At 40.0% G+C, this 21,306-nt stretch overlaps 1 protein-coding gene across 1 annotated transcript; it reads right to left on the reverse strand.

The window, feature by feature from the left end:
• Positions 1–14,003: 14,003 nt before the first annotated feature.
• On the reverse strand, positions 14,004–20,264 carry LOC138883058 (uncharacterized). Its single transcript, XM_070163716.1, has 5 exons — positions 20,013–20,264; positions 19,517–19,931; positions 15,049–15,503; positions 14,584–14,775; positions 14,004–14,498 (listed from the first exon to the last, which is right to left on the reverse strand). Exons 1-5 carry the CDS (start codon positions 20,262–20,264, stop codon positions 14,004–14,006), a joined length of 1,809 nt encoding a protein of 602 aa, XP_070019817.1.
• Positions 20,265–21,306: the final 1,042 nt, after the last annotated feature.

The raw sequence follows: 21,306 nt of genomic DNA on the forward strand, positions 1-21,306 counted from the left end.
ACTCCATTTTGCCTTGCAGGTCGTGACTCATCATTTGGCACGAGTTAGGGTTTTTGCCTAGCATATAAAATCATTAGTAAAACTTTAATATTTCAAAAGAAAAATTTTAACATGGCGATACCTGGCCGTAGGTACTTTCTCAGAAGTAATATCTCTTTAAATGGACGGCATTCCAATGCGAGGGTAAAACTTTGCCGTCCATTGTCTCCAACTCGTATGCTCCTTTATCCGCAATGTCATGAACTCTGTATGGTCCTTCCCACGTTGGACTTAGCTTTCCTGAATTAGCAGCCTTTGCAGATTGGAACACCTTTTTAAGCATAAAGTCCCCAATTTTGAAAAATCTGAGGTGTTCTTTCCTATTGTAATATCGTTCAATTACTTGCTTTTGTGTTGCCATTCTTATCAATGCAGCTTCTCTTCTTCCTTCAAGTAAATCAAGGTTGACCCGCATCTCTTTATCATTAGATTCCTCCATTGCCTAAACGTACCGTGTGCTCGGTTCACCTATTTCAACTGGAATTAAGGCTTCCGTACCATAAACCATTGAAAATGGTGTTTCTCCAGTGCTTGTTTTTGTCGTTGTACGATAAGCCCATAGTACTCCAGGTAATATCTCAGGCCAATTACCTTTTGAATCCTGTAACCTCTTCTTCAAGTTGTTGATAATGACTTTGTTTGTGGATTCCGCTTGTCCATTACCCACTGGATGGTATGGCGTAGATGTTATCCTTTTAATCTGCCAACTTTGAAGAAATTCTGTGATTTGAGCTCCTATGAATTGTGGTCCATTGTCACACACGATCTCCTTTGGTGCTCCAAAGTGGCATATTATATTTCGCCATATGAAGTCTTTAACTTTCTTCTCTCGTACCTGTTTAAATGCTCCTGCTTCTACCCATTTAGTGAAATAATCTGTGAGTACAAGTAAAAACTTTACCTGACCCTTTGCTTGTGGTAGTGGACCTACGATATCCATTCTCCATTTCATAAAGGGCCACGGGGCTATAACAGGGTGTAGTAACTCAGCTGGTCTGTGCATATTATTGCCGTATCTTTGACATTTATCACATTTGGACACGAAGCTGTTTGCCTCTTCTTCCATCTTAGGCCAATAATATCCTGCTCGAATCAATGTTCTTACCAGTGACCTTCCCCCTGCGTGATTTCCACAATGTCCTTCGTTCACTTCCTTCATCACATATTCTGTTTGAGAGGGTCCGAGACACCTTGCTAGTGGTCCACCGAACATCTTTCGATAAAGATTTCCTTGATACAAACAATATCGAGCGGCTTTTTTGCGAAGCGCATGAGCCTTCCCTTTGTCATTAGGCACGGTTCCGTGCTGTAAAAAAACAATAATTTCGTTTCTCCAATCCCATGTTAAATGATTAAAATTTACCTCATTCTTATCAGGTTCGAGAACGGAATGAAATAAATGTATGACTGAAACATTTGCGTCATTTGCTACGTCAGCTGCAGATGCGAGATTAGCTAAAGCATCTACCTCCACATTCTCATCTCTTGGGATCTGCATTACCTTCCAAGTTTGGAATTGCTTAATTAGTTCCCGTACCTTTTCGAGATATTCTTGCATTCGAGTTTCCCCGGCTATATAAGTTCCCAGCATTTGATTGACCACGAGTTGAGAATCACTCCTGATTATAATTTGTGTTATGCCGAGTTCTCTTGCCAATTCTAAACCTGCAATTACAGCCTCGTACTCTGCTTCATTATTAGTTATAGAATGACATTTTATAGCTTGCCTAATAGTTTCACCCGTAGGTGGTATGAGAACTATACCTAGACCTACTCCTTTTACATTAGATGAACCATCAGTGAATAAAATCCAAGTCCTAGGGTTTGCACCATTAAAAACTTGTAATTCTTTTTCTGCTTCTAAATGCATCCTCTGGCTAAAATCAGCTACGAAATAGGCTAATACTTGAGATTTTATAGCAGTCCTAGGTTGATAAATGATTTCGTATTCACTTAATTCTATAGCCCATTTTGCTAACCTCCCTGACAATTCATGTTTATGCAAAATATTTTGAAGCGGAAAAGCAGTAACTACAACAATGGAATGGCATTGAAAATAAGGTCTTAATTTTCTAGATGCCATGATCAAAGCTAATGCTAATTTTTCTAGCTGTGGGTATCGTGTTTCAGCATCTAGTAAGGACTTACTTACATAATAAATAGGAGATTGTTTACCTTGGTCCTCACGGACTAAAACAGCACTTACCGCAACTTCACACGCAGCCAGATAGATGAGAAGCTTTTCTCCCACCTTTGGTTTTGCCAATAACGGTGGTTTTGACAAATAAGCTTTCAAATTTCTAAGTGCTTGTTGACAATCTTCGTTCCATTCAAAATGATCTTGCTTTTTGAGTGCAGAGAAAAACTTAAAACACTTTTATGAAGATTTGGAAATAAATCTCCCCAAAGCTGCAATTCTTCCCGTTAATCTTTGAACTTCCTTTTTATTAGTAAGGATATCAGGGATTTCTTCTATTGCTTTGATCTGAGAAGGATTTACCTCAATACCACGGTTAGAAATAAGAAAACCCAAAAACTTACCTGATGCAACTCCAAATGCACATTTTTCTGGGTTGAGTTTCATATTAAATTTTCGCAAAATTTCAAATGTAACAGATAGATGAGAAATATGATCATGAGACTGCTGGGGTTTGACGAGCATATCGTCTATATATACCTCCATTGTCTTTCCTAAATGTTCTTGGAATATTTTGGTGACCAACATTTGATAGGTTGCCCCAGCATTTTTGAGACCAAAGGGCATTCCTTTATAACAGTAAGTCTCTCTGTCTGTGATGAAAGAAGTTTTTTCTTCATCACTAGGGTCCATTTTAATTTGGTTGTACCCTGAATATGCATCTAAAAAACTTAAAAGTTCACGTCCTGCAGTTGCATCAATTAATTGATCTATATGTGATAAAGGAAAAGAATCTTTTGGACAAGCTTTATTAAGATCTGTATAATCTATAAAGACTCGCCACTTACCATTTTTCTTAGGTACAACAACTGTGTTGGCTAACCAATTAGGATACTTTACCTCGCGGATTGACCCAATTTTTAATAGCTTTTGGACCTCATCTTGAATCATCTGGTTTTTGAAAGCCCCTTGCTTTCTTTTCTTTTGCTTTATTGGTGTAAAGGATGGGTCTTCGTTTAATTTGTGAGTCATCACATCCGGTGGTATCCCTGTCATGTCAGCATGGGACCAAGCAAAATAGTCCACGTTAGATTTTAGAAATTCAATTAACATACCTCGCATGTTTGAGTTTAAATTAGCTCCAACATAAACTTTCCGTTCAGGCCACTGCTCAAATAATATCACAGCCTCGAGTTCTTCGATGGTTGTTTTGATATTTTCATTCTCCTCAGGTTCTTGAATTGTATCAGGTCTCGAGTCTAAATCTGTTTTCTCTTGCTCAGTTGAGGTTTGATTGCTGACACCTTCAACTGTTTCCTGTAATTGCTATTTTTCTTTGTTTACGGTGCTCGTATCTGTTACAACGTTGATACTCCTGGTTGTATGCTGATCCCCTCGAATTTGACAAATCCCCCACGGTGATGGATATTTAAGAATATGATGTAGAGTTGATGGAACAACATCCATATCATGGATCCAAGGCCTCCCCACGAGCATATTGTAGGCCATTTCCATATCAACTACCTGAAATTTAGTTTCTTTAACAACACCTACAGCAAAAGTTGTTAGAACTACCTCTCCTTTTGTTACAACACTTGAATTGTCGAAGCCTGACAAGGTATACGCCTTGGGTATCATGTTGTCTTCAGCTTGCATTTCATGTAATACCCTTAGTAGTATAATATTTACGGAACTCCCTGGATCAATCAAAACTCGTTTTACATTAGTATCATGTACAAGTAAAGATATTACCAGTGCATCATTATGTGGGGTTATCACTCCTTCGGTATCTGCATCATCGAATGAAATACTTTCATTTTCTAAAACCTGCCGTACCCGTTTCCCGTATGTAATTGTTACTTTAGAAACCTTGTTGGAAGTTGTGTAGGTTATGCCGTGAATATCTTCTCCCCCACTTATCACATTGACTGTTCTCTTAGGTGAAGGAGGCTTTGGAGGCTCTTGCCTATTTTTCATATAGGCTTGTTTATATTTTCACTAAATAACTCAGTGAGGTACCCTTGCTTCAATAGATGATCCACTTCGCTCTACAAGAATCTACATTCTGAAGTTTTGTGCCCGTGATCATTGTGGAATGCGCACCAATGATCTGGATTGCGTCTATTTGGATTTGACCGCATCTCTTTTGGCCATCGTACCTTATCTCCCATGCTTCTCAAAACAGCCACGAGCTCGAAGGTAGTGACATTAAAGTTATATCCGCCGAACCTTGCCTTTAAACTTCTGTCATCATCTCGTGACTCTTGTCTGTTCCGATCATTTCTGAATCTTGATGAAGAACTAGATTCCCCGTTCCTCGATTTTTGATCATATTGCTGGCTATCTTGTTTTGACCGTGAGTCTTTTCCTGCAGGTCCCATATATGGATCGTACCTATTTTTACCTGATCTTTTTTCGGTTTCTGATCTTCTGGAACCGCCCCTTTCTTCATGATGAAACTTAGGTACGGTATCTTCTTCAATTCGCAGCTTCGTACTGTACCTGTTGTAAACATCATTCCACGTGGTTGCAGGGAATTCTCGAAGGCTTTCTTTGAGTCTTCTCGTGGCTTCAGAACTTTTGTCATTTAAATTACTTGCAAAAGCTATTGCATCCCAGTTGTCAGGTACACGGGGTAGAGTCATTCTTTCACGCTGGAATCTATCAACAAAGTCTCTGAGCAACTCTGAATCCCCTTGTTTGATTTTGAAAATATCTTCCATTCTTTTCTCAACCTTTTGAGCTCCCGAGTGTGCTTTAATAAAAGAATCTGCAAGCTCAGCAAAAGAATTTATAGAATTTTCAGATAAAAGAGAATACCAGGTTAATGCACCCTTGGTGAGTGTTTCTCCAAATTTCTTGACCAGTACTGATTCAATTTCTTGTTTGGTCAAGTCGTTGCCTTTCACGCCTGTTGTAAATGCAGTCACGTGGTCACGTGGGTCTGTAGTACCATCATATTTCGGGATGTCAGGCATTTTGAACTTTTTCGGAATTGGAAGGGGAGCAGCACTTGGCTTCCAAGGTTGTTGTGAGTATCTGTCCATGTCTACTCCTTTTATTATAGGCGGAACTCCAGGGATTTGCTCAATACGCTCATTTTGTTACTTAATCTGTTTCTGCAAGGTTAGAACTAAATTTTGCAAATAGGAATTATTTGAATTACCTGGTCCCCCTTCCTGTGGTTCACTGGTGGTTCCTCCATTTCCAGAATTAACAAGACCAAAACGAGGATTCTCCAATGTATTATTATTAGGAGTTGGTGTGGGTGGTGCAACAGGTAATCGACTAACTAGAGCCTGAAGAGCTTTGCCGACCTGTGCATCAATTAGCTTTTGTAAAGCTTCATTTGCACCTCCTTCAAAATGTTCAGATTGTTCTTGTTGATCAGCACGGGATTCAGGGGCAGGAGTGCTTTCACGAGATTAACGTGGTGAATCTAGAGGGGAGGGAACCACGTCAATGTTCGGTAGGTCTCCTTGATTTTGATGGATTTGATTTTCATGGTTTCCCAATGTGTTATCACTGTTATTGTTGTTGTTGTTGTTGTTGTTGTTTGACATGTTGATAAAGACGAATAAAACGTAGCTTCAAAGAAAAGATTATCAGATTCCCGGTAACGGAACCAATTTGTTTAACCAAAAATGTGATTCTTTGGTCAAAGCTAAAGACAAATAGAAATTCGGGCTACTGATAATCAGGAGACGAAAAAGAAATAATAGACTTTTTGAGAATGACAAATAAGCAGTAAATAGGTTTGTATTCCAATGTAATGTTTATGATATCCTCTGTCCTTACAAATGACGAGATCTCCTTTTTTTATAGTTGATTCTAAGTAAAGGAGTAATACCTTAGTCTTAATGAGACAATTATGAGCAATAAATGACATTAAATAAGACGTTATACAATCATTCCTATTTAATACCAATTCTCTAACGTATTGGGTATTTAATATTGAATTTGGATTCCTTTTCGTCATCATATCCATGTCTTCAATGCCTTCTGATCTCTTGGCTTTAAATGACCTAAATAGGTACGAATCTTGTATTATTCAAATTGCCTCTCGTGCCTATTTAGCTTTTCTTTCCCCGTATCTGTTGTCACTCGTGCCTCTTAACTGATCATCATGTTTAGACAATTTCTCGTGTTATGCCACGTCACCTTCAATATAAATTCAATTTTTTTCCAATACACTTTGACCAATGAATTTTCCATATAATGTTGTGTTTTTTATATTCCGCACTTTACTAGATATTTTTTTCTAGTTTTGGATATGTCAAAGAACCTGATTCTTCAATTTGCGAAAAGACGCAATTCATCTTCAGAGGAGGAAAAAAAAACAAATTGAGAAGACAGTCCGTCATTTGGAGTATAATGCGCTATGAAAACAGATAAGAAAGTGGTGCATTGATAGTCAATGGTCAAAAATGTTGATTTTGGTTGGCCTTTTTGTCGAAGGAAATGATTGATTTAAAGAGGGTCTGCAACAAAATGCCTTTTCCCTAATTGACGAGAAGAAGGTCCCTTTTGTTTTAGCTTCTTACTTTCAACAATGTTACTACCTTTTTCAACTGATGCTAATGATAGCCATTTGAAAATCTAGTAAAGAAGACTATTTGCTTTTCAACTTAGTCAAAGTTAGTCCGTCCGTTTCAATTTAGATGAATTTGTTTGATTCGATACGTATTTAAAAAAAATAATACTTTTAACACTTATAGTCTTAAAAATTTAAGGGGTAAAAACTTTGTGGGGCCATAACATTTGTGTGGTTATAAAAGTTTCTCATTAAGGATAAAATGAAAAGTTTAAAGTTGAACTATTTCCAAATTTAGAAATGTGTCATTTATTTTGGAACAGACTAAAAAAGAAAGTAACTCATCTAATTTGAAACCTAGAGAGTATTTCTTTTTAGAGAACATACCACTGATATTATTCCTTTTGTTCCAATTTATGTGAACCTATTTGACCGGATAAGTAAAGAAACAAGTGAATTATTTTTATAATTTGTGGTCCTAAATAAGTCATGGCATTTGTGTGGCTACAATTCTTTTGAAATTTATGATATTAAATTTTTGAGAGTATTTGTATTGCTAAAATAATTTCTCAGTAAAGGTAAAATTGAAAGTTTTAAGTTAAATTACTTTCAAATTTAAAAATAAATTATCCTTTTTGTAACAGATAAAAATAAAATTAGATTCACATAACTGGAACCGACGTGATACTTTTAACAGACATTGCATGTGATAGATTTGTAGTGGGCTTCAGTTTGAGTGCTTTGGGCCTGGGCGTGGGGAGGGGGTATGTCTTTTAAACTCACGCATCTAATCCCATCCCAATTTGAAACTTTGAGAAGGACCCACAAAAAAAAGGAAGCTCAAAACATTTATGTTCATGAAATATTTATTTGTAAAAATAGCACGGTATAACCAGTTTTCGGACTGGTCATTCAAAAATAGCCAGCGTTTACCAAGTCAATGAAAAATAGCCACTATTTTGCTGCAACAGAGATCGGTCCAGTATAATATACTGGAGTTCGGTGCACCTGTGTATGAACTCTAGCATATTATGTTGGACCGGTATACTTTGCTGGCTCCAGTATAATATACTGGAGACTGGAGCACCGGTGCTCCAAACTCCAGTATATTATGCTGGACCGATATACTTGCTGGAACTCCAGTATATTATGCTGGAGTTCTAGTGTACTTATGATGGAACTCCATCATATTATGCTGGAGTTCCAGTATACTTATCCTGGAACTCCAGTATAATATGCTGGAGTTCAAGTATACTTATGCTGGAACTCCAGCATAATATACTAGCGTATTTTCTGGATTTTGAACAGTATTTTCGCTCAGATTTATCTTTGCATGAAAAGTGGCTAAATTTCGATTACTTTTAAAATTGGACTTTTTTTGAACGACCCATTTTAAATCTGGCTATTTTGAATTTCTCCTCATATATTTATATAAATAGATTCATATAAATTGAGACTGATCGAAAATTTATTTTCACTTAGTCACGTCGTATAGAAGATTAAAATGGATTTCGGTGGCCAAGAATTTATTTCGGCCGAACTCATAACTTTGCATGTTTCTGATGACAGCTTATAGTCGACTACCTTTACATAATAACAGAATCTTCCATTAAGTGAGAGAATTTAAGAGAGACCGGAAAATAATTTAGACATATATCTTTACTAAGTTTATCGATATCTTTCTTATTGATTGTGCAAAAATTTTTAAAGATGAAGATTATACACGAAAGAAGTATAAAATAGTAATTAAAAAAAGGCAATTCGGTGTGCTAAACTTCTGCTCTGTGCAGGCTTCGGGGAAGGGCCGAACCACAAGGGTCTATTATAGGTAGTCTTACCCTGCATTTCTGCAAGAGATTATTTTCACTGCTCAAACCCGTGACCTCCTAGTCGCATGACAACAACTTTACCAGTAACGACAAAGCTCCCCTTCAAGTATAAAATAGTACCAATATTAAAAAATTGACATCCTTCTAGATTTGCTGGTAATTTTGATCTTCGGAGAAAGGTGACCATACCATGTTGTTTACTTTATGATCAGAGTATAGATTGTAATATCACCCTTGAAGAGTTGCCCGCTGTATGCGGTAAAATTGGTTAGTGACGGTAAAATTGGTTAGTGACAATTGGACGAATGAAGAAGTGACACGTGAAGCTGAAGACATGTAGAATGTAAATCAGCGAATAATCGATACCGGTTGCAAAGATGTGACCATTGCTGAATGAATTCCAAACACTGAGTTGTCGATGACAAAGATCCAAAATATTGACATCGGATAACTGTCAATGAACAGTCGTTACAGAGAATATCTGTATTTATAGATAATAGTTATGCAGCCATCAGTGACGATTTTATTCTCATTCAAGAGTAGCTTAATTTAGGGACCTTGTCTCCCTAAATAAATTTATAAATAGGGGAAGTAGCATCATTTGTAGAGAAAAAATATTCTGTACACAAAAACTACTTTCTGCTCTCAAATTATAAAATTATTTACTTCCCTTTGTTCTTAATAGTGTTCATACTACTACTTCCGGTGAAACTTATCATTACCAGCATGCTTGTATTTCTTTACATTCTTGATTTTATTTTTGTTTATTTTATATTGTTGGATCAAATTAATTCACTTATTTATAAACTACGTTATAAATTCAATTGTACTGTTCTACGGGTAAATAGTTTGGCGCCCATCGTGGGGCATAGACAATTGTATAATTGCTTTGATACATTCATCTGTTACTAACAATTTTTGATTCCTTTCTTAGCAAAAGAAAAATCAGATATGACAACTAAGAGAAAAATCAAATTATGATGGGACTTCGGATCCACATGAACACATCACGACTTACACTATAGCAGTAAAGGGAAATGACCTAGCCCGACATGAGATCGGAGCTATTTTGTTGAAGAAGTTTGTCGAAACCCTAACTTGGTATTCTCTCTTACCTAAGCATTGTATTAATTCTTTTGAAATGCTTGCACATTCGTTTATGTATACGAGCAAAATCGGGGAGTTCAACTTTGGGGCTACTACGACACTCCACGCCTAACCTCGAGAAGCACGAAACAGAATGTGAAGTGTGACCCCGAGGTGCGTCCCTCGAGGGAGCACATCGAAGGTTCACTATGGTCAATCTCGGAGTAGTACAAATCGATGATCGTCATGGAAAGGCGGGAAAGCTCCCAAGTACACGTGGTTAGAGATGACCAGGTCTGCAAGAATAGTACAAATCCATACTAGGTCATTATACAGCTGTATCAATAGCATCTCCTCGCCATTTAGACATGTACTATGTTGGAATTCCCCTCTCCTTTATATAAAGGGGACCTCTGTCACTTTGTAACACAGACGAATATTGAATACAATAGAACATTCTCAGCTTTTCTTGCCTAAACGTGCTCAATGATTACTCTATAGCTTTATTGTTCCTCATTCATTGTGCTCATTTATTATTCATTTACTGTTCATTATCAACCGTTAAAAGCTGCCCTCGAGGTCTTCTATCGCTGAGCTCGAGGCCCTCAACCTTGTGACCATACGGGTTTGCTTATCATTTCTTGCTCATTTATACTTAGCATTATTCACCTAACAACTAGTATTAAGATAAGTCACGTTTTTTTAGAACTACAAATTAAATATAATTGTTATTACCATTTTTCAAGGTAAACAGTTTAGCGCCCACCGTGAGGCTAAAAATAATAGTGATTGTTTTGGTGCTAGTTTTCTGATAACACACGTTATTATTCACACTTTTTCTTGTCAAAGATATTTTGATTTCAGGCCAAAATATGTCTAGCACACAAAATACACCTCCTCATGACAGTGAAAGACTTGGAGAAAATAGCGGCATAGGGCTTGGTGTGCCACCTGTAAACCCTGAGGGAATGCCAAACGTGGAGCCAGTTGATATCAGCTCCCACAACGTTCTAAATACGGAAGAAGGCGTAAACCCTATAAGGAACGGACGCAGGGAAGCCAAGGCTGGAGGCCAAGAAGCACGAGGAATGGAAGAAGGAGAAGTCAACCTCAAAGTGATATTCGAGATGCTGCAAGCTCAGCAAGTCACCATTGCTCAACTTCAAGTCAGAACAGAACCCCTAACACTGCCGAACTAGTAAACATACAGCATGAACCAGTGCTAGAAAGACCCGATGAAAGCGGCTCGGCGACTGACCCCTTAATCATGAAAATACTCGAGGAATTGACTAAAAGAATTGAGTTAGGAGAAAAGAAGATAGAGGATAACGATAAAAAGGTGGAGACTTATAACTCGAGGGTCGATTAGATCCCGAGCGCCCCCCGATTCTGAAGGGTGTAGATTCAAAGAAGTTCGTGCAAAGACCATTCCCATCAAGTGCGGCTCCGAAGCCCATCCCGAAGAAATTCAGAATGCCCGGTGTCCTGAAGTATAACGGGACCACGGATCCTAATAAGCACATTACCGCTTATACTTGTAGTGTAAAAGGGAATGACTTAAAGGATGACGAGATTGAATCCGTCTTGCTGAAGAAATTTGGAGAAACACTATCGAAGGGGGCCATGATGTGGCATCACAACCTGCCCCCAAAATCGATAGATTCGTTTGCCATGTTAGCAGATTCTTTTGTGAAAGCACATGTCGGTGCCATCAAGGTTGCTACAAGGAAGTCCGACGTCTTCAAGATCAAACCAAGGGAGAATGAGATGCTGAGGGAATTCGTATCTCGTTTCCATATGGAGCAAATGGAATTGCCACCGGTTTCCGATGACTAGGCAGTGTAGGCCTTCACTCAGGGCTTGAACGAGCGAAGCTCAGTAGCTTCAAAGCAGCTAAAACAGAACTTGGTTGAGTATCCCGCTGTGACTTAGGCAGATGTGCACAACAGATACCAATTGAAGATTAGGGTCGAGGATAACCAATTGGGAGACCCCTTGGGCTTAGTATATCCTACCAGGCTCTTAACAAAGGAATAAAGATTTACAGAAGGGGAGTCGAGACCAAACAAGGAAAGATACCAGTCGTGTGTAGAAGATCGAAGAAATACCCTGAGGTGTAATATACCTCGAGGCGATCAGAAGATAGATCGAGGTCAAAGCTCCCGGGGACTCATGAGTAAAGCCGGGTTCGATAGGCATACTGGGAATCGTATCTGAGTACAACTTCAACATCAATGTCTCGGACATCGTATCAGCCATACGTAAAATCAAAGATACTAGGTGGCCAAAACCCATACTGTCAGATCATTCACAAAGGAACCCTAACTTGGTATGCAAATATCATGGCACTCACGGTCATAGGACTGAGGATTGCAGACAGCTTCGAGAAGAGGTAGCCCGACTGATCAGCGAAGGGCACCTTCGAGAGTTCCTCAACGACCGAGCCAAAAACCAATTTCGAGAAAGAGAGGCGAACAAGAAGAATGAACCAGAAGAACCACAACACGTCATCCACATGATCATTGGGGGGATCGATGCCCTACAGGGACCCGTTGTCAAGCGAACGAAGATATCCATCACTAGGGAAAAGCGAACTCGGGGTTACATACCAGAGAATGCTCTCACATTTAGAGAAGAGGACACTGAGACCTTGTCTCATCCTCATAATGACGCACTGGTAATTTCTTTTGTTTTGAATAAATTTCAAATTAAACGTGTGCTTGTGGATCCAGGTAGCTCGACCAACATAATCAGGTCGAGGGTGGTGGAGCAGCTCAGACTGCTCGACCAGATCGTACCCACCTCTCGAGTCCTCAATGGATTCAATATGGCGAGCAAGACAACAAAAGGGGAGATCATCATCCCAGTCAACGTGGCCGGTACAACCCAAGATACCATGTTTCATGACATCAAAGGTGACATGAGATACAATGCCTTACTTGGAAGGCCGTGGATACACAATATGGGGGCAGTGTCGTCAACCCATAATCAAATGATGAAGTTTCCAATCAAGGATGGAGTAAAAACAGTGTATGGGGAGCAGCATGCAACAAGAGAGATGTTCGCGGTGCACGATGTGGCACCGGCATCGATGCCCTCTACATCAAAGTAGCCAAAAGGACAAGCAAACAGCCTAGTAGAAACCATAACCTACTTTCTCGGCTGCACTCGAATGAGTAAATAAAGGATCGTGCCACGTCCTCGAAGCAAGAAATTGAAACTATCGAGGCTCAAAGGCTATCATTGCTAAGGTACAACCCTCTCCCTTTTTCATTTATGTTTTATACTAACTTATTGCAGGTGTTTGATTGAGAGGAATCAAAACAACGTCCATCTCAAAGACGTTGGATTTTAAAGCATACGTTGCTTTTTTCCCTTAGATCGGGTTTTATCCCAAACGGGTTTTACCGGCGAGGGTTTTAACGAGGCAATCCATATTCTACCTAGGGAAAACTCATCAAGTATTCAAGGCTTCTCTTCGATCAACCTCAAATATTGGGGGGGGGGATCACCCCAGGAGGTCACCTCTTTAAAAAATCGAACTACGTCTTGGAGAACCTCGATAGGAGAATGTTGTATTGGGCCAAACGGTCTAATGAACCATGTCCATGTAGAATAATCGAGCCTCTAAAAGCAAAAAACATGTATGCATATATCATGTAATTGAGGAAGCCTCTTTGCTTACCAAAACACTTTATGACTCGAAGAATTTCACTACTTTCTCATAAGGCAGCTCGAGGGCCAAAAACTCTTGAACACTTGGGGACTATCATCGACAATCAGCTCATCAAAAGGGGATGGTCTCACCTCAGAAAACTCACTGATGCCTGCAACAAAGAAATTAGTGTACAAAAGGGAAAGTACTCCTCAAGGGAAGGACTACATAACACATACCATGTTGATTAGCCTCCCATTTTCCCTTCAACAAATCTCGCCAATTGTGCTCATTATAAGTCGACTATTCGTTAACTTTGATAGCTAATTAGCTCTCACGATGCAATTATGACTTTTTGGGAAATGTATCGACAGGGACATTTTGGTCACTTCACGGTCATGTCACATGAGTAATGTCAGCACACCATATTCGAGGCATCGAGGAGTCAAATCGAGTCCTTACCAACCCGACCGAGGGAAGGTATGCGATCGAAACCAGAACAACCCGATCTAGAGGGTCTCTGTTACTCCGAAATCGAGCTCGAAGAAGTTAAATCCAGGTTCGAAGCTTGACTTCGGCATGAACACTAAAAGGCCAAACTTTGAAGATATTAAATAAGAAAATCCTTTGCATTCCAAAAATATATTCACAAAGTTGAATTTACAAAACTCCCACACGAAGTCCATGTGCAAAAGAAGAACAAGTAAAAATAACAAAGGTGGCTCAATCCTCATCTTCGCTACTCCCCGAGCCACTCACGGATCCCTCTTCCGAAGTAGTCGGAGCTACTGAGTCTTCTTCCAAGGCCTTCGTTTCTTCTATCTCATCACAGAGATCAAAAACCTTGGCATGCACTTCCTCAAAGGCCTTTCTCTGAGCTTCTAACTGAGCATATGCAAGGGCGTGATCCAGTTTGAGCTCTGTCTCTTCAGATATCTCCCTGGGTCGAGAATCTGTTGCAATAGCATCATCCTGATACGAGGATAAGAGTGCATCAGCTTCAGACTTCGCCATGGATAAAGCGGCAGCCGACTCAACATGAAGAGCCTTGAATTTGTGAGCCTCCTCTTTAGCGCCTTGAAGAAGACCCCAGGTCGAGGCCAGCTCCCATCGGAGAGTATCCCTTTCCAAGGCCATGCTATCCTTGCACTGCTTCAGCTCAAGGATCTCGACATCTTTGGCTGCAATCTCTTCCAAAAGCTTCTCCGCTAAGGCATCCTTTCACTCAATCTACAAATGCCAAGTCAAGATAATAAACACCAAGTTATGAAAATAAAAAGCAAGCTCATGAATACCAAACTACCTTCTCGGTGAAGTTAGCCCGCTCTTGGAGCACTTTATCCGAGCTTGCTCGAAGGCTGTTCAGTTCCTCATCCCTTCGAACGTATAGAGTTTTTAGATCTTTTGACTCTATAGCAAGCTTCTCGAACTCCTCCTCACTATGAGTTAGTTCAGATCTTAAATTGGAGAAGGCCTGGTCGTACAACATCGTGACCTATAGCACGAAGGAAAGAAGTTAAAAAAACAAAGATCAAAACTCAAGGCACAAAGTTTATGTCAACATCACCTATTTTTGGAGTTTTGCAGCCTCCTCAAGAACGACTGGGGCATCGAGATCATTTTCCTCTTCAACGCCGGCAAAGAAATCTCCAAATGCGTCATCCTCTCCCTCGGATGCCCCCACATTGGGAGTCTCCCTGTACTAGGCATCTCGTATTTGCCCTGGGGAAAATGATGGGCTTGGCTGAAGATCACCTAAGGCATCAACCTCTATCGGGGTTTCCTCTTGCCCTCGAGAGTCCTCTAAGTTGGATCCTCCGAATGTGCCGACCAAGTGCTCATCAGTACTAGTTGCATCTTGTTCGATGGTCGAATCATGGATTGCATCCAAACCCTCCACCAGGGTCCCCTCAATACGAAGTGGGACCGCATCGACCACCTCTGACTCGACAGTCTTCTGCCCAGTAACCTTTGAAGCATCAACTTTTCGTCTTGCTCTATGTACCAGTGGGCAACCGTCATCGTCTTCGTCTTTAGCAGGAAGACTCTCAGCAGCTGCCGAAGTTAGGACCTTTGCATTGGCCCTAGGCTTTTGAAGCTTGGCTCTATTTGGTTTCAGGGACTCCGCCAGCGTCTCCTTCTTTCTCTTTCTATCTTTGGCGGGCTTTTGGGTCTCCTCTTCGCCAGGAAGAGGCAGCCTCATTGAAACAACTTCCCCAAGGCCTGCAGAGGCGTAAATTGTCAAATATAATGCGAAGAAATCTATTCATAAAGGATTTAGAAGTGACGATGATGAGGGCATACCATGATTTTTGGCCTCCTATCGAGTTTTGGCCAAATCATGCCAAACGTGCTTGTCGTATGAGGAGGTGGAGTCTAAGAGTCTAACCCAGCCCGGGAGGTCCTTGACCGCGTCGGGGAACCACATGGTAGCTATCCAACCGGAGGAGAATCAATTCGAAAAAGAAAGGAATTAGTTTGAAAGAGGAAAAAAGGACATTCAGATGATAAAACATGTTCGGTGTAACAACACTTACGTCTCATATTCCATTCCTCATGGAATGGCATATTCTCACCAGGGATGAGGTCCGAAATCTTTGCTCGAATGAAACGGCTCATCCACCTGGCCTTTATCTTCGTCGATGCTGGGAAAAAATGCTTTGGTAGATCGGCACCGTAACTTGACTAGGCCTTCTCGATAGAGGCGAGGGATATACAGTCTAATTAGATGGTCGAGGGTGAAATCCATCCCCTTGACAATGTTCGAGAAATATCTAATCAAATAGACGATTCTCCAAAAAGAGGGAAAAATCTGACCAAGCGTCACTTGATATTGTTGACAATAATCGAGGATCACTGGGTCTATTGATATGCTCAAATTACACTTTAATTAAGTAGTGTAAGGCGGTCGGTGTCAAATATAATAACCCAACAAGGTTGGAGCCGAATACCACAGGGAATATGGTGTGAAAAGCTTACTTAAGTAGTGTGAAACTTGACTTAAGTCGTAATTCTATTCTGTTAACGTAACAAGAGAATGATATGATTTTGAATTTAAGAGATAACTAATCGTAATGTTGAGAATGTAAATGATTTGATTAAGAAAACCAAGGTTGCGTCCCCATCAATGGAATGTAATGCTATCGGTGTTAATATGATATATTTCTAACGGAAGGTCCTTTGATATGCAAATGATTTCTAAATGACTACCCAATATTTTCCTATAGTTGAGTAGTATTTTCCCTTTATAATTTTTCCAAATATAAAAGAGTTGCAATTTAAGAACAACCAATTTATGCCAAGTAGAACCCACTTATTCCTAAGCGATTCTATTAAACAAGATTTAAAGTCTTGAGTTCTTGATATTCAATTCTACCAAACCCTAACTCAATTTTCCAAGTAAAGAAAGAGTTAAATGGAATAGATTAATGTTTGCAACCACCAACTATGAATAAAGAACAAGAATTGAATAAATATCAACCAACCATTATATATATATTCAATATTAAACACCCATTAACATTACACTCATCTAGGGTCCACAACTTTAGTATTTAAAACTAGCTACTCATACTAAAATACAAGAACAAAGTATTTAATAAAGCCATAAAGCTTACAAAACTGCAAGATTCCTTCTTCACAAACCTCCAAATAAATAAAGTGATCAATGCTCTCTAAGTAGGACCTTATTTCAGACTTTAATGACCCACAAAACCTTAGTTATTCTCTTTATAGTGGACCAAAAGTCGTAGTCAAAATCGGACACAAATACCCCTTCAGATGACTTATGTGATTGCATACTGATCGCAGACCAGTTATGCAGACCGCATATTAAATATTCCATCGTAGACTTGTTGAGTTCCAGATTTAGCTTCCATCGCATAACAGTTATGCGGTTTGCATGTATGTTATGCGACCGCATATCCCACCACATATCATGCTGAGGTCTGTTTTCTATTGGAGTTATGTGACCATTATGCGGCTCACATAGGTATTATGCGACCACATAATGGACGACATATTTGCTTCTTCATTTTCCCAAAAGACTGTCTCTATTTCCGATCATCAGGTCAGTTATGTGGTCCGCATGTGATTTATGTGACTGCATACTTGCAGCATATCCGTCTTTTTGTGACTTTTTTGACTTATTTTCCATATTTTCGGGTATTCAAGCTCATGCACTACAAAACAACCAAACTTGATCAGAATTAACCAAAAATGTAGTACTTTAGTTAAAATCTAAGTAATTGGTATCAATTGTGCTGAAATTCTATGGCACATCAACACTCCTAACTTAAACTCTTGCTTGTCTTCAAGCAACTAAAACAAATCTATCTTACTTTATACTACTTTTATTTATCACATTCCATAAAACAGTAGTGACTATAGATGGTTTTGACTGATAGCTAACAATCATGTAACCCCATTTATTTACCCTTCCTGAAAAACAACTTATCATTCAAGCATTCGACTAATCAATTCGTGACCTTAGAGCCTTGACCAAAATGACAAAATGCTATTCATAGTGAAGTGCACTTGTGTTCTACTTCAAGAACCTATCTTCTGCTAAGTATTACAATTCATGCGCACTCACAACAAAGAAAATCCCCACTCACACATATATACAAGGGATGCAATCAAAACACTCTAACACTCGGAACGAAAGCTACATGCTACAAGTATCAGTCCATATGCTTGCCCTTATTTTAGCTTTGCCGCTATCTCAGGAATGATTAACCGTAGATCACTAAGGACTTTTCACGGGTTATAATGTAGGCTTTGGGACGGGTTGGATGAATATTTTGGAATCTAGTGGTTATATCCTCCTTGAACTCTACATACATTATGCTCTTTTACTACACAACCCTTATTTACCTCGGGTTACTGACCTAGAACCACCTCAAAGTATTTCTTCAAGTTCTACAAGACTCCACTCTTTTTCTCTTTTTTTTCCATATCTTTTCTTGGAGCTTGCATTTCGTTATATACACAACTTTGAGGTTATTGTTTTTTTTATTATACACACAGTAGCAAACCTTGCCCATTTCCACTTTATAACGCACCCCGAACATAGGCTTTAAGCCTCAATCTCACACATTCAAGGAGGGATGCGTTCAAAAGAATGAATTACTTCACAGAAGGGGTAAAGGTTTGTAATGTGGTAGCCAATGAAAGGTTAAAGGCTCAAAGGGGGTAACTAGGGTAATTAACGTACCAGAGAGGTCAATTTAGGCAAAACTGGTTAGTAATCACAAGGAGAGCCTAAGATCATTTCAACATCCAATCATTAATATGATAGTCGCACTAACAAACCAATCGGGCAAGTTCTATACATCACAAGTTAGACATGTGCATTATTCATACAAATCGTCACTCACTCACAACACATGAATTGTTCAACTCAACATAGTTTCAGCCCTCAAGAGACACAAGGCAACTCAACACTTTCATCTCAAAATGTGTAAGATTCTGAATAAGCATAGAGTCAAAGAGCGAGCCTCAAATTCACCAGAATGACAAACTAACACATTGTTTTTTTTTTTCAAAAGAAGGAAGGATATCATATATTTACAACACTTGGCACATGCTTGGAGCTACACAGTCCACACCAAATAAGCCAAAACATTTCATGCTACTGCCGTGGTTCCACTATTACACCTTTGGAAAAGAACCCAGCAAAGAAAAACCAAAGGGAATTCATTGCTAAACTACAAGAGTTTATTATACAAACATGGGATACAACAAGCTAAACTACAAGAGTTTTATATATAAACATGGGGTACAATCAAATATTTCCACAAAACATGGGGACAAGATTATGATCATAACTACCCCACCCCCAACCAAAGATCATGCATTTTCCCCAATGCATATATAAAGCAAAAAGAAAGATCAGGGACTCCTTGGGGCACACTAGGTGCTTGGGGGAGCTTAAGGATCTGGGACATCTACGGGAGCGGCTGCTGGTAGTGAAGCTGCAGCCGGTGAGACCTAGGACTGAGTAGTATCCGTCGTGGATAGAGCAATAGGCTCCAACTACTAGGAGGGTAGAGCAGGAAGTTTCACCTGCTGTGAGGCTGGAGCTGGGGCCTGAGAGCTGCTAGCCTCGCTCGGTGATGGCTGAGTGGTCGATGGATGTGACTTATTGACCAGATCTGCTAGCGAATGTGCAATTGTTGTCTGCACAGCTGCTTTTTCTTCATCCTATGCCCTTGTAGAGACAATAACATGTTTACCTTTTCCTGGATGTCCCTCAGTATCCTCACCTAGTGCCTCTTCATCTGTCTCCTCATCTCCTATCTCCCCCTTATCGAACTCTTCAGTATCTCCAGATTCCTCATCTGAAGGAACATCAATGTGAGCAGGAGGAGACTGAGCCTTGGAGGCCTCAACATGTTGTGCTTCTGGGGTTGTCATCAATGTTGTGAAGTCAATATCTATGCCTAGGATAGAAGTATTAGCACCCTGCTCTCCATCCTTCGGGCGAAAGGCAGTCAAATCAACTTCTAAATTCTGCATCTTCTGTAGCTCAGCTTTCAAGTCAGTCATATCTGTCCCGAGCTGAGGCATACCTCCAACTTCACCTCGCTCAACCTTCTCAAGATGCGCTTCAACGCTCTTGAGGCGATCCTCATAAGTCTGATATTGCTGCTAAAAACCAATCATGGAGGAGTGGATAGGGGTCAAATCCTGTCAGATGAGGTTCGGAATTTCCTTGATAAGACGGTCCACCTTAGCATTGGCATGCTGAGCAAGTAGACCTAGCTTGGACAGAGCTGGCAATGGAACTTGGGACTGTGTAGTAGAGGGATGTGGAGTAACTACAGAGGTAGCTGGGGCTTGTGAGGTGTCCGGCAGTGCTGGACTCTCTAATACTGCTATATCTGCAAGATGAGGAATGGGAGTCTCAACCTGAGCTGCAGTTTCCTTTGCTAATGAGTCACTGATTCTCATGATGTCAATGTCTTTGGTAGCATTCTCCATTTTGTCATGCCTAGGCAGAGACTTGCAGCTTGGCAAAGAGCAGTGATCAGGCAGGGTAAAGGAAGGGTTGTCTATTTCTGATTGGCTCTGATTCCTATCTCTTGGAAAATTATCTCCCCCACATCAATCTTGATCCCTATCATGATGCACGCAATGAGAAGTTCTTTCTCAATGTTTATGTCGGTTTCATTTCTGGACGGCATTAGACGGGATGTAACAAAGCTAAGCCAGTAGCGACCCTCCATTGTGAGATCTTCCTTGAAAATTTTGTGTTGCGGGTCAATCTTGGTCGGTGTCCCCTTTGCTATTACCGAGGCATCTCAGGCATGCTCATTGTGCTTATTGGCTACCTTGGTATCATATTCAGCTGTTCCTAGCTATCAATCCTTGAGGTACTGTTCATTGATCGTCTCAGGACCATAACAAACTTCAACCCCTCGCACTCGAACATACTTGGAAAAGATCCTGTTGCGCTTCTGTGAAGCACTCCTCGAGGCACCATATGAAGCATAAAATTCCCTCACAATTGTCTCATTGTATTCATCTGAGACTTCAGTGAAGAACTCCCACTTCCTCTGTTTGATGTTTTCAAGGATGTGAGAGTAATGCTCTGGTAGCTCATTCAAGCTCAATTGCTTTTCCTCTAGAATGTTCCTCTTTGAAAGCGCTGCTTTGTACATATCTATGGAGCCCTTGACCCCAAACTAGAGGTTAAGGTCCTCCCCCAGCTTCCTCTATGCCTCTGCTTGTAAATAAACAGTAGGTCTGAGGTCACTCTGTGACTCCTCCTCTTTAGACTGGGAGGAGTGCTCAATAGTAATGCGGAGTGCCTGAGATCGCTACCTTTTTGCTTGTTGTGCTTGTTGGCTAGGATTGGTAGCCCATTTTTGTCGACCACCGGGCGATGATCGTGTTGGATTAGACCTCTTTGGTGCCATATCTGTTGATGAAACATTGTAGGAGTGAGTGAAAGAGCTTAGGGAAAGACATCAGATATAAAAGAAAAAAGAACAAAACAAAATAATTTTTTTACTATGCGATG

Source organism: Nicotiana sylvestris, chromosome 12, assembly GCF_000393655.2.
Source record: "Nicotiana sylvestris chromosome 12, ASM39365v2, whole genome shotgun sequence".
Taxonomy (NCBI): Eukaryota; Viridiplantae; Streptophyta; class Magnoliopsida; order Solanales; family Solanaceae; genus Nicotiana; species Nicotiana sylvestris.